The sequence below is a fragment of the Anolis carolinensis genome, chromosome 4 (genome assembly GCF_035594765.1).
Source record: "Anolis carolinensis isolate JA03-04 chromosome 4, rAnoCar3.1.pri, whole genome shotgun sequence".
Taxonomy (NCBI): domain Eukaryota; kingdom Metazoa; phylum Chordata; class Lepidosauria; order Squamata; family Dactyloidae; genus Anolis; species Anolis carolinensis.
This window is the reverse complement of record NC_085844.1, coordinates 80,028,126-80,041,880: the sequence shown is the minus strand read 5'-3', so window position 1 is coordinate 80,041,880 and position 13,755 is coordinate 80,028,126. Positions and strand designations below refer to the sequence as shown.

Here is a 13,755-nt window from a genome sequence, read left to right as displayed (position 1 = left end):
TAGAGTCAGACACGACTAGTCTTAACATCAGGGGAAATTTTTACTTTTACCTACTAAGAATGGTGTGAAGTAGATAATAAAGACACTGAAATAGTTCAAGATTTTCCATTTTCCAGACTCCAGGATTTTTAGGATGTTGTTATGACAGTTATCATAACATAATTATTTTGTCAATAGGCCCCAGGTGAACAAATGAGATTCAAATAATTGTTGAGATACATTTAACAACTTAAAAGTAGTCTAAGGAATCCAGCATCTATTTGATGGATGGTTGTAACCATGTTTACACGTTACACTATATAACATGATTTTTGTTCCTGGGTTAGAAATGTCATTTCCTAATTAGTTCTATCATAACAAATATAGACATTTGACATTTTGGAGTAACTTTTCCTCTTTGTTCCTACAGTTAAGTCAAAGGCCTACAGTGGAAGAGTTGCGTGAGAGGAAAATTCTCATCCGCTTTAGCGATTACGTGGAAGTGGCAGATGCTCAGGATTATGACAGGCGGGCCGATAAACCATGGACACGGCTCACAGCTGCTGACAAAGTAAGGAGGAGGAGCTTCGAGGGAAGTGGTCCTCAGGTTGAACACTGCTCTAAAATAGAGCGGACTCTGTGTGTGAATTGTTATATTCCTTTGTGGGTATTTTTTAAGGACAAATGTATGTACCTGTATAACCATTTCTTTCTTTGAGTAGAGTAGTGAAAGACTTTTGGGAATCCTGGGCAAGAAAATGGCAGTGATCAGGAGTGGCTGACGCTCTGAGGTGGCATTAGTGCTTTTCCCAAATCTGTGGAATGACCTTTGATATATTCACTGGTCATATCAAAATCCATAATTTGAGCTTCCAAACCTGCCCTCAAATTATACATGAGATCAGCGTATACATTACGGTGTGCAATGGGTTAAACCCTTGTGCCGGCTGGACTGCTGACCTGAAGCTTGGGTTGCTAAGGTTGCCAATTCAAATCCACGAGACGGGATGAGCTCCCGTCTGTCAGCTCTAACTTGTGTGGACATGAGAGAAGCCTTCCAGCGTCTCCTGGGCAGCGTCTCTGTAGATGGCCAATTATTTCACACCAGAAGCGACTTGCAGTATGTTCTCAAGTCACTTCTGACATGATAAAAAAAAACAAAATTTATACATGAGTATATGTGCTATATGCTGTGTGAAGAAGCACTTCTTCTGAATCTTCATTCAGCTTCATTGCTTGACTCCAAGTTCCAGTCTAATGAAAAGAGAAAAGAAATTGCATATAAAGTTCCTTCTCACCATGCATGATTTAGTAGTAGACCTCTCCTTTTACTTGCCCTTGTTTCTCAACCATAACATCCTAAAATAAGCAGTACATGAGATAATGCCATGATGGGATGTGACAAATCATTCAGTATTTGTTTGTTACAGAAGAGGTTATGTGCAGTGTTCCGGATGGTTCACCTTCCTTGCCCCATTGTCTTCTTGCAGTTAGTGGTGTGCCTGCTCCTATTTGTGAACGTCTTTTATCACATCTTGGGAAAAGGTCAAGCTGACAGTGTTCACAAAAGGAGCCATTTAATTTAACTTGGTATTTGTCATTTGCTTGCCAATTGAGATGAAACTTGTCCCCCCAATGAATATGACGGCTACAAGGCTACCATTTTCATTGTCACATGGCTTATTGCAAACAACTTTTTAAAGTATAATTTCTCCTTTTAATTCAAAGAGAGCCATTCAACAACCTTATCCCATTGGTATATACTCCTTTTCAGAGACTCATTGAACGTGATTCCAAACGGGTTCTGTCACATGATGTTTGTGCCATTCTGTCAGTAATCTGTTGGAATCCATCTGCAAAACATCACGGAAATTGAATAATTGCACATGGGATTCTAATCGTGTTTTTAATGTAATACAGTTTCTGAGGCACTTTTTTTACATGTGACCGTAAAATCAGTATGCATTCCGTCAGCTAAAATCTCATGAGGACAGTAGTTCAAGACTTCAAGGCTAGCTCACTGCACAATATTAGAAAATAAATATCTATTTGTTTATTTATTTATTATTTAAAACATTTATATTCCGTCCTTCTCACCTCAAAGGGGACTCAGGGCGGAGCATAACATATACAGCAAACATTCCATGCTGAGACATAAAATAATTATAAATATGTGTATGAATATACACAAACATTAAAACATTAAACATTAGGGAGGCATTTAAACAGATTGGGAGGAGCCAGTGGTGTGATGCGTCAAAGCGCAGTATTTTCAAAACATAAAAATCTGGTGTGATGGGGTCAGTATAAATCCAGTCCTTTAAAAAAACCTGGATGAATACTGATAAAAATGGAGCATAGCCCAACGTGATAAGGTCCCTAGACTTGCATACTTGGAGAACTCCTATCGAATTGTGGGATTTGCTCCTTATTATGCACATGTAGGTTACATATGTGTAACAGAGTTGTAGAGATCAGAGTACAAAGCCTTGCTCCGTCATGGCAACACACTGGATGATCTTGGGCAAGTTGCTGTCTCTCTTTTTAAGAGGAAGGCAGTGGATAAACTCTTCTGAGCAAATCTCTATATGTTTTAGCTACTGCTATTTTGTGCCTAAAATGATTTGAAGGCACAAAATAGCAGTAGCTAAAACACATAAAACAGGTCAAATGCGTGCAGCTCACAGACTACATGTGGGTTTTTTGGGAAGTAGGAGAGTATCTCATGTTATCCTTGGACTCCCTTACACTTCTATGTTCAAATTTTAAAATTTGGTCTCAAAATGTAATTTTGTGGTGGAAAATTACTCTGGGGGCACTGTTTTGAGTTCAAATGCTGTTTGGGAACAGAAAGCCATCCCTAAAGGCCAAGGAATCATCTTGGAAATAGTCTGGAAATGACAAAAACATGAAAATGGTGGCAGTGTATCCCACACTGGGTAGCAAAAATTGCCCTACTACCTGCCATCGATGCTTATCTCTGATGTAAAGGTTTTGGGTGCATGATAAATTTAACAAATTTGACCAAAGTATGGATGTATGGGAGCCCCTGGTGGTGCAGCAGGTAAACAGCTGAGCTGCTGAACTTGCTGGCTGAAAGATCGGCGGTTTGAATCCAGGGAGTGGGGTGAGCTCCTGCTGTTAGCCCCAGCTTCTACCAACCTAGCAGTTCAAAAACATGCAAATGTGAGTAGATCAATAGGTTCTGCTCCAGCAGGAAGGTAACGGCACTCCATGCAGTCATCCCAATCACATAACCTCGGAGATGTCTATGGACAATGCCGCTCTTCAGCTAAGAAATGGAGATAAGCATCAACCCACAGAGTCAGACTAGACTTAATGTCAGGGGAAAACCTTTACCTTTACCTATGGATATATGTCAGAAGGTTTGTTGTATGGTTCCTCTAGAAAACTATTAATCTAGAAAGATATCTTGGAAACATTACTAATTTAGACTACAGTTCCCCATATCCAACCTGCCCCTTGGAATTGCAGTCCAAAAATGTAACATTTCTAAGCTCTTTCTGGAAGGCATTATTACTTTGCATGAATTGCTGACCATTTCCACTTTTTCGCTGCCGGCATCATTAGGGTCTTTCTAGTGACAATTTGGAAAGTGAATGCCATTACAATTCTTCACAGCTGTCTAAATCACACTTGTTTTTGTTGCCATTTGCAGGCCGCAATTCGCAAAGAGCTCAACGAATTTAAAAGCACTGAAATGGAAGTTCATGAATTAAGCAGGCATTTAACAAGGTGAGAAGAAACCTTTTTTTCAAAGTTCCACTATGAGCCTAAATCCAGTCCTTAATCCCAACTAGAGTGAACTCATTGAACCAATTGTTGAAAAGGAAGCAAATCATTTCGTACATCCCATTGAGTTAATGGGTCTGCTATAGTTGGAATTACATGCAACCCTAATCATTAAAAAAATTACGGCAGTGGTTCTCAACCTGTAGGTCCCCAGCTGTTTTGGCCTCCAACTCCCAGAAATCCTAATGGCTGGTAAACAGGCTACTAAAACTCCTGGGGACCCACAGGTTGAGAACTGCTGTTCTATGGGAGCCTTCAATTATCAGCTTCCAGTATGTTCAAGTTTCAAATTCCTTTGAAAGTGAAGTGTTAATGAAGCTAATCGATCAGGCAGCTCCTTTATCAACCCTTCTAATGGTCTCTTTATTGGTGCCGAAAAAGATACAGAATGTACTTGGAAGACAGTCATCCTTTCCAGCAAACTCTCACTAAGTCCTCATCATAAAATCATTAGGAAGGTAATGATCTCTTATGAGTAATGAATTTTCCCCAGCATAATCTCTGTATCATTGCTTTTCTTGCATGGCAGATAAATTAGTTCTTGTGTGAGTGAAACAAATCCTGTGTCAAAGAAAATGTAGTTGGAGAATGAAGTTTTGCTGACCTTTTGCAGTGTAGCTCACAAAAGCACACAGTAGATTTATCTTCATCTGTTTTTTCTAATAATTGGCCATTATTTGCATTGAGGTCACCTCGGATGGTTGCAATGACTTTGGATGCAATACTGCCATCCCAAGAACTCTTTCCCACTCTGCTTAATGGGAAATGATTACCTATTCCTTGGTCTTTCTCTTTTCTCTCTCTTTTCTCTTCCATAATGTAACAAAATCCACAAAGCAGCTCCAAAGCATAACATATATAATGCAAGCTATCAAAGTTTCACCGGTCTCTTCATCAGGCAAGATGTTAGAAATCATACAAGAGAAGAAAGATGATTGGGTTGCTGTGAGTTTTCCGGGCTGTATGGCCATGTTCCAGAAGCATTCTCTCCTGACGTTTCACCCACGTCTGTGGCAGGCATGCTCAGAAATTATGAGGTCTGTTGGAAACTAGGCAAGTAGGGGTTATATATCTGTGTAATGTCCAGGGCGGAAGAAAGAACTCTTTTGCCCTTGGTCAACCCCTCTTCTTTTTTCCTTACATTTTCCCCAGCATCATTCTCTTCTCTAAGCTTTCCTGTCTTCCCATGATGTGGCCAAAGTACTTTATTTTTGCCTTTAATATCGTTCCCTCCAGTGAGCAGTCAGGCATTATTTCCTGGAGGATGGACTGGTTTGATCTTCTTGCGGTCCAAGGCACTCTCAGGATTTTCCTCCAACACCACAGTTCAAAAGTGTCTATCTTCTTTCATTCAGCCTTCTTCATGGTCCAGCTCTCACATCCATAGGTTATTACAGGGAATACCATCCACATCCATAGGTTACTACAGGGAATACCATCCACATCCATAAGTTACTACAGGTAATACCATCCATCCAAGTATGGGAACCCAATCCAATGCAAGTGCAGGTAGGCATACTAGGCAGTCAATTCAAAACAACAGGAAAACAAATGCTATATGATTATGCAAATATGTGAATGCATGGCACGAATTAACAACACCTCAGCAGCAGTTGCAGTCAGCTATCCTAAAACTGAACATAAGCTGACACAGTGAACATAGGCATACACAAAAATACTCTCTTCTACCAATGTGCCTACAAGATGGAGATTCCATATGGCTTTCCAAACCGATTTCAGTTTGGATTAAAGCAAGTACTGTATGTGTGGCAATAAAGGGGTCAAACTGGGTTTGCACAGTGGCGCTTGGAAACAGCCCTCAATGTAGATTCAGACTTCGTTGGCCTCATTCTGATTTTGAGTATTTCAACTGTTTGCCATCTCCTGACCTGGAGCCAACAAATCTATCACATTCCTTGTCCACAGTCATGCAATAACATTGCTGAGAACCAACTGCACTAGCAGATTTTGCAAAATCTGTCTTTCTGTGTTAAAAGAATATTTGTGTTGATATTAATTGTATTCCCCCCACTCCCAATGTTCTCACCTCTTTTCATTATAGGTTTCATAGGCCATAAAAACTGCGTGTTCCACCATCTTCAAGACGCAACTGAAAAGAACCACAAGTGCTGGTACTGCTCATCTCTCCATTGTGTACAATGTAAATCTTCTGAACTGCCTTTTTAAAATAACGTTTAAAACAAGGTTTTCCTCTACTGGGTAGAACTATGTCATAAAACCTGTTGGCACAACATTCAGCAACTCCAACCACCCAAGGCAAGAATCATGCCAAAAGATGGCACTTATATTTAAAACAGTGCTGTGTGGATTCCTTCATATGCACCCAAGACCTGCTATTCATCATACCGTCTTTTCTCCAGTGACCTGCGAACTCACTTCAGGCATTTTTTCCACCAGACTCCAAAGAAAGCTGAAGCCCTTGGTGTCATCTTGGGCATGAACACGTTGGACAAAAGCTCAAACAAGGCCTGTTATCCTTCTGGGTCAGCACTTCTTTCTGTCTGAGAGCACCTTAGAAAGATGAGAACGGGTACAGAGACCCACTCTGAGGAAACTACCTGTTTTTGACAGTTTTCAAGAATCATACCTGGAGGATCCTTGGCTGGCTGTTGCCTTTTGGTTTTGCGAGGAAAACACAAGAAGGGTTCTTCATCATCCATCTCACTCAGTGGACTCCTTCACTGCAGAAAGCCATTTTTGAAAATATTCCAGCTGCTACAGGGATTCTTGGTAACACTTTACCTTTGCCATGAGAACTGGATGGGCTGCCTTTGACTTGGTTTGGGTTGAAGCTGTCGTTTTTCTCTGGGTGGTGTGGCAGCTCTACAGAGATGGCACACCAACCTTCTGTGGTTCCTCCAAGTTCCTCCAGCAGCGCTGGACTACAACTCTCATAAAACACTAGCCAATTCTGGAGTTGTAGTCCAACATATCTGGAAAGCATTAGGCTGGAGGAAGTTGCTGGAAGGTTCAAGGCAGAGGCATAAGGTCAAGATAATGGTAGGGTCAATTTTACTTTGTATGCATGACCTTTTTTTTAAAAAAAAAAGCAGGGACTTCTGTTAAGTAGAACACTACCTGTTGTAAATAACAAAATATGCTTTTGTGAGTGGTTCAGCATAATGCTGAGAACCAAAGCATTTGGTAAAAAAAACTAGAGGTGGGATTGTCTTTCAGTTTGTTTGCCTCCCCCTCCTCCCCAAGATACTGATTCCTCTCTTAACTAACTGATCCTAGCACATTAGAAAGCATTACGGATCCAATCCTTCAAAGCACTTTGACTAATCCCACCAGCATCGGTATAGTTACTGGAGTCATAGGAAGCATATCTGAGTATGCCTCGTGGCCACAAACCTCATCCTCTTTCAGCAGCTGAGCCCTTATCTGTTTTATCCCAAGTGGTTATGATGATCATGACTCAAGGTTGTGTCTTTTCCGATGCTGAGAGAAGCTTAATAATACTTGGCCCGATTTTCTTACCATGTCAGGAGCGACTTGAGAAACTGCAAGTCACTTCTGGTGTGAGAGAATTGGCTGTCTGCAAGGACGTTGCCCTGGGGACAACCGGATGTTTTACCATCCTGTGAGAGGTTTCTCTCATGTCCCAACATGGGAAGCTGGAGATGGGAGCTCACCCTGGTCCCCAAATTCGAAGCAGTCCTGCCGGCACAAGGGTTCAACCCATCACTCCACCAGGGGCCTTTCGACCCAAATTAGTCATGCTTAGATTACAGCCATTCTTAAATAAAACACACCTGATTTGATTGTTTTTTCCCAATTTCAATGGGTTGTATCTTCGGGATGATTAAGGGTCATTAGTCTGAATCCTATTTATCAGAGGAGGAGACCCATTGAATCAATTGTTAAACTGTGTGCCAACACTTCTGTAAATTTTACTCATTTGTATACGTGTGCTCTAGTAGACACTACTAATAGGATTCAGGCCAGTAGATAAAACACATTCAATGTGCAGGTTTGAGTCTGCTTCTTGCTCTATAGTAGGCGCATGCAGCCCTGTTCTAAATTGGACTCAGCGCACACAAGTGAAGATTTAAATCTTCCCCATCTGCTTTTTTATTTTCAAAAAGTGTAGAAGGGGAATTTAAGGGGGGGGGGGGGAAACACCAGTGATAACAGCTTGTTGCCTGTCCGCTACACACATCTACTGAGCCCAGTCTGGACTGAAGCTACAAAGAGTTTCTTAAACTGTGGGTCTCGAACCCAAATACAGTCCCCGTACCTCAACATTGTGGTCTTGAAAAATTATCAAAGGTTTTTGAACATCATCTAATCGCTATTTTAGACATTTACATAAATCTGTTGTGCAGTGTTTATAGTGGACTCTGCAGAAGATGCTTCAGCCGTACTTTATAAAATGAAAAATCATAAAAAGAAAGCCTTGCAAATGCTGATTTGTTATTAGTAAATGTTTTATTTTTATACTTGTTTTATATACCAATATACTTGGGGTCACATAAAAGTTTCTCAGACCGAAAGGGGTCACAAGTGGAAAAGTTTAAGAAACCCTGCTCTAGACCAATGGTTCCCAACCTTTGGACCTCCAGGTTTTTTGGACTTTAGCTCCCACAGTCCCTGACAGCTGGTAAACTGGCTGGGATTTCTGGGAGTTGAAGTCCAAAACACCTGGAAGCCCAAAGGTTTGGAACCACTGCTCTAGACTAAGGAAAACAGGCCTATAGTGTACACCATGGCTGAATTGGATTGTTTGGACTAGAGTAGACCTATAAAATGAACAGGATTAGCATATGTCTTGATGCCATTCAAGATTTGATTGAGAGTTTTCTACTCTACTTTGAACTAACCAGTAGTATTAAGATCTGTGTGTTCAACAGAACATGTAATTTGACTTCAATGTGGATCCAACCCACAATAGTGATAATGGGTGCTGATTTGCTTTGGAACTTTTGTTCAACAAAGCATTACTTTTCTTTTAGAGCAGAACAGCTGGCAACGTACATTCTCTTCACAACATGAAAAATCTCAAGATCGAGTTACATTCAAGGAAAAGCAAACTGTATCATATTGTGACTACTTGAGCTACAAAACTCCTGGTTAGCTATTCAACTAAGTGTGCAGGTGGGATGTTATGTACTGGAGGCACTGAGTAGGTTTTGGCCATAGAATTTCCTCAACCAGCATCGTTAGATATTGGTTATTGCAAAGGAAGGCTTTTGTATGATTTGATAAAGAGGATGATCTTACAGCACTTACTGTTTTCTCTGACCATTGTGTGCACACACAGATAATGAACCGGAATAGAGGGGCCTCTACTATTTCAGACTCCTAAGAATTAGTAGGGAAGCCCCCGGTAGAGCAGTGGATTAAACGGCTGAACATCTGAACTTCCTGACCGAAAAGTTGCCAGGTTCAAATCCGGGGATCAGGGTGAGCTCCCACTGTTAGCCCCAGCTTCTACCAACCTAGCAGTTCAAAAACATGCAAATGTAAGTAGATCGATAGGTACCGCTCCCGCAGGAAGATAACGGCGCTCCATGCAGTCATGCCGGCCACATGACCTTGGAGGTGTCTATGGACAATGCCGGCTCTTTGGCTTAGCAATGAAGATGAGCACCAACCGCCCGAGTCGGACACAACTGGACTTTTACCTTTACCTAAGAATCAGAGTAGCCACTTTCGTTCAGATTTCCCAGCTTTTAACCATGTTTCTCCGACACCCTGAAGATGATGGCCAACATCTCGTATTGAGATCATAATTGCAGAACTCTATCATCATGGTTACTGGTGATGCTTGCCCACAGACTACCTTCATACCATGGAAATGCCCTCCACCAAAGCATTTCTGAGAGGATGGAGATCCGTTCACCAAAAAATGACAACTGGCACCTTCTTAGTCAGCATGTTGTAAGTTAAAACCTAATGACCTTGTAGTTATTTCATATTCACATTTACTATGAATGGCACCATCACCATGATTGTAAATTCCTCTGAAACCCACCTTGAAATCCAGCCAGCTGCACAAAGGGGTGGAGTTCTCTGGTACTAAGCAATGTGCTGATGGATGATGTATCCAGCCCTTTTCTTCCAGCAAGCCTGCAGAGTTGGGACAAGGCCCTACGATGTCCCTGCTTCTATTCCCTGTACGTTGGTTCTTTGGTGGAAGGGAGTGCATTTGTTATTTTTTAGTATTCAGCTCACCAGCGCTGCAGAATGCAGTGTGGCTGGCTAGATTTTAAGATCAGTTTGGAAAATCAGATTGGGAGATGGAGCATAGCCACAATATTGTGGATACATGCCTGCTACTGAATTTTGGTTGATGTCTGCAGCCTTGAAAATCTCTTTGGGTCCTGACACCAAGACTTATCTGAAGGCATCCCGCAGCCAGGAGAGCATTTAGATATCATTTCCCAACACTCTGATCTCCAGCACTTCAGAAACACTTCAGTTGGGCCACTATCAAGTGGCAGAAGTTGATTTTTGGTGTTTACTGATTCAAAAGTGTAAATGTGAATTCTCATCAGTTAGGACATTGTAAGTCCATTTCACAATATTCTAACAGCTGAACAAGATGCCAGCTGATGTTTGAGTGTAACTTGTAGGGCTTTCTTACTTATGCTTAAAGGAAACATCAATCTGCTCAGAATTATCTGAAGGAAAAGGACTTCTGAACAGATTTTATGTACAGTTCTACAATTCTGCAATATCTTCTATTTGACAATATTGTGTAAGAAGCGACTTGAGAACATACTGCAAGTTGATTCTGGTGTGAGAGAATTGGCTGTCTACAGAGATGTTGCCCAGGGGATGCCCGGATGTGATAACTGGTAGGCTTTTCTCATGTTCCTGCAAGCTAGAGCTGACAGACGGGAGCTCACCCCATCTCGCACATTCAAACTGGCAACCTTCAGGTCAGCAACCCAACCTTCAGGTCAGCAGTTCAGCCAGCACAAGGGTTTAACCTATTGCGCCACCATGACTCCTCTGGCAATAATTATGGGGTAGCATGCCAGAGCCATAATCCAGGTATATTTAAGAGTCTGTTATGTTGTTAAACGTAGCTCCAAAGTGTTGACATGATGATTTTGTGTCTCCCAATTAAAACAAAAATTAAAAGCTACAAACTGTGCCAGTAAAACATAATCTGCAACTCATGGGAGATTGCCAAATGATATAGTAAAACATAAACCCTTATTTAAAAAGTTTATAAAGTAATATTTACTGGCTCTTAAAATTATTTGTTGTTAATGCAAAGCATACAGCTCCATGAATTATTGTGAAACTCCATGAATTATCATGAAAGATTATTTTATAGGAAGGAATGTTTTGTAAGTATGCCAGCTATTCTGCTGTAATTGGGGCAGTGACGCAATTGGCTCAAGGAAATAGAAGTTTATTCCCCTTCTGTATTTCAGCACAGATTAATTTTTACATAAGCTGCTAGTTAACATTTTAGATCATCTTTGCATTCTTCATTTTAAGTCTAGGGATCTATGCTATTGAGAAGCATTTTCATGACACAACTTTAAAAAATCATTTCAAGACATGTTACTCAATCCAGAAATATCCACATACATACATAACTGAAACTGGTTTGTTGTGAGTTTTCCGGGCTGTATGGCCATGTTCCAGAAGCATTCTCTCCTGACGTTTCACCCACATCTATGACAGGCATTCTCAGAGATTGAAGAGTCCTTAGATTCCTCAACCTCTGAGGATGCCTGCCATAGATGCAGGCGAAATATCAGAAGAGAATGCTTCTGGAACATGACCATACAGCCCGGAAAACTCACAACAAGCCAGTAATTCCAGCCATTAAAGCCTTCGACAACACATAACTGAAACTCATGATAATTGTTAAATGTGCCCATTTTTGCCCTACATCAAGATATCACTACCCTGGGTTAGAGGTGGATAGCTATAATATATTGTCATTGTATCCACTGGCACATTTGGAAATATATCTATGGGTCTACTTTGCCAGCTTGTACCAGCTTCCTCGTCGACATAAAAGTGGGATACACGGCCTTGTATAACAGCATGGGATTTGCTGCTTTTTGGCACAGTCGGATCCCAAATAGCTTGTGTGTGCACAAATCTGTTCTGAATGCTTTATATTTCTATCATAAACAATCAAAGTACTGCTGCACCTGTTCTGAAAAGAATGACAAAATGAATGGAATTATGCATCCTTTCCTATGTAGAACTATGGCATATGCAGATGCTTCTATATGAAAATTGGCTTGCTTCTCAGGATTGCATATGGTGTGTTCTTTCTGGAGCACAAGCAGTCAGCTAAATACCATGTTGTTCCTCCTACATAATTCTCAGATGGCCAAAAACTCTTAAAATCCTGAATGCAAATCTTACCCTCACTAAAATCTGAGCAAAATTACCGCTTTCCAGGTGCTTTGGTCCCATTCAACAGGATTTGCGTAGGAAGCCTTTCATTTATTTGACAAAGAAAGCCTCTTGTTTCTGGCACTCACAGTGAACTTTTGCATTGATTTGAAATACCGTTCTGCTGTTCGCAATGATTGTTATTTACATACAGATGAAGGTGACGGCACACACCTCTGCTTCCTTTGTTGTTTGAACTAAATATTCCCCACACAATATTTGTGAAAAGGCAGTGCTTAAAAAGGGCACAGGTATTGTAGTAGGAAATGGCAAACACGGTTGCAAATTATTTCCACATCCCACTCATTTATCCAGCTTGATTTTGTTGTTGTGTGAAGGCAAAGGCAAAGAAAGGAGACAAGGGTTATTTGCTTGTGCATTTCAGCTTTCTTGGAACCAGTGCATTTTCCAGTTAACTTTTCAAGTCAAGTGTATGTACATAGTTTTGTCTTTGTATAGGAGTGAATGTGGTGACAGTCAAGCCTGTGATCTTCCAGTATTGTAATTTAACAGATTATGGCTGTATGGAATACAAAAAGAAAATGTAAATACCTAGAGGAAACACTACAACTGAAATCTCTACATCCTAAGGTTTTGTACATATTGAAAATGCATGGTATTTAAATTGTCTCGGATGTATGCAGTTTCTTTAAAAAAAACAAAGAATTTTAAAAGAAAAAATGTCTTGGTCTTGTTTCTTTTGTCAGTTGTGCCTTTGCTGTAAAGATGAGAAACATTCCTTTTAGAGTAAAAAAAAAAAGCATTTCTGTTTATTATAAAAATTTATAGTATGGTCCCTGCATCCATGTAGGATACATACCCTGATTGCACATGGATAATGAAAACAGATAATACCATGTTTCCCCGAAAATAAGACATCCCCTGAAAATAAGACCTAATAGAGGTTTGGGGGAATTGCCAAATATAAGACATGCCATGAAACTAAGACCTAGCCACCGCCACCTTCACGCCACAGGTGCCTTCCTCAGTGGAGAAAAAGAAGAAAAATAAGACAAGTGCAAAGAAGCCAGAATGGATGTCCAAAGAACTTCTAACTGAGCTAAAGCTCAAAAGTGACATGCACAAGAAGTGGAAAAGGGGAGAAATCACCAAAGAAGAATTCAAACATATAGCCAACACCTGTAGGGAAAAGGTTTGTAAGGCTAAAGCGCAAAATGAGCTCAGGCTTGCCAGGGACATAAAAAACAACAAAAAAGGCTTTTTTGCTTACGTTGGTAGAAAAAGGAAGAAAAAGGAGGCGATAGGGCCACTGCAAGGAGAAGATGGGGTGATGGCGACGGGATAGGGAAAAGGCAGAACTGCTTAATGCCTTCTTTGCCTCAGTCTTCTCAAAAAAAGAAAGCCATCTTCAACCTCAGCAACATGGAATGGACGAAGGATTGGGGGAAATCCAACCCCAAATAGGGAAACAAGTTGTCCAGGAACACCTGGCCGCTCTAAACGAATTCAAGTCCCCAGGGCCAGATCAGCTACATCCAAGAGTATTGAAGGAATTAGCGGAAGTTATTTCAGAACCACTGGCAATTATCTTCGAGAGTTCTTGGA

At 40.8% G+C, this 13,755-nt stretch overlaps 1 protein-coding gene across 6 annotated transcripts in view; it reads left to right on the top strand.

The window, feature by feature from the left end:
* phactr1 (phosphatase and actin regulator 1) overlaps positions 1-6,847 on the top strand; it is a 352,956-nt gene extending 346,109 nt beyond the window's left edge. For all 6 annotated transcript variants that reach the window (XM_008108838.2, XM_008108837.2, XM_008108841.2 and 3 more), the window contains 3 exons: positions 410-550; positions 3,659-3,735; positions 5,855-6,847. In XM_008108838.2, coding sequence (XP_008107045.1) covers positions 410-550; positions 3,659-3,735; positions 5,855-5,870 — 234 coding nt within the window. In that variant the 3' untranslated portion in view covers positions 5,871-6,847. The remainder of the gene's footprint in view (positions 1-409; positions 551-3,658; positions 3,736-5,854) is intronic.
* The last annotated feature ends 6,908 nt before the right edge of the window (positions 6,848-13,755 follow it).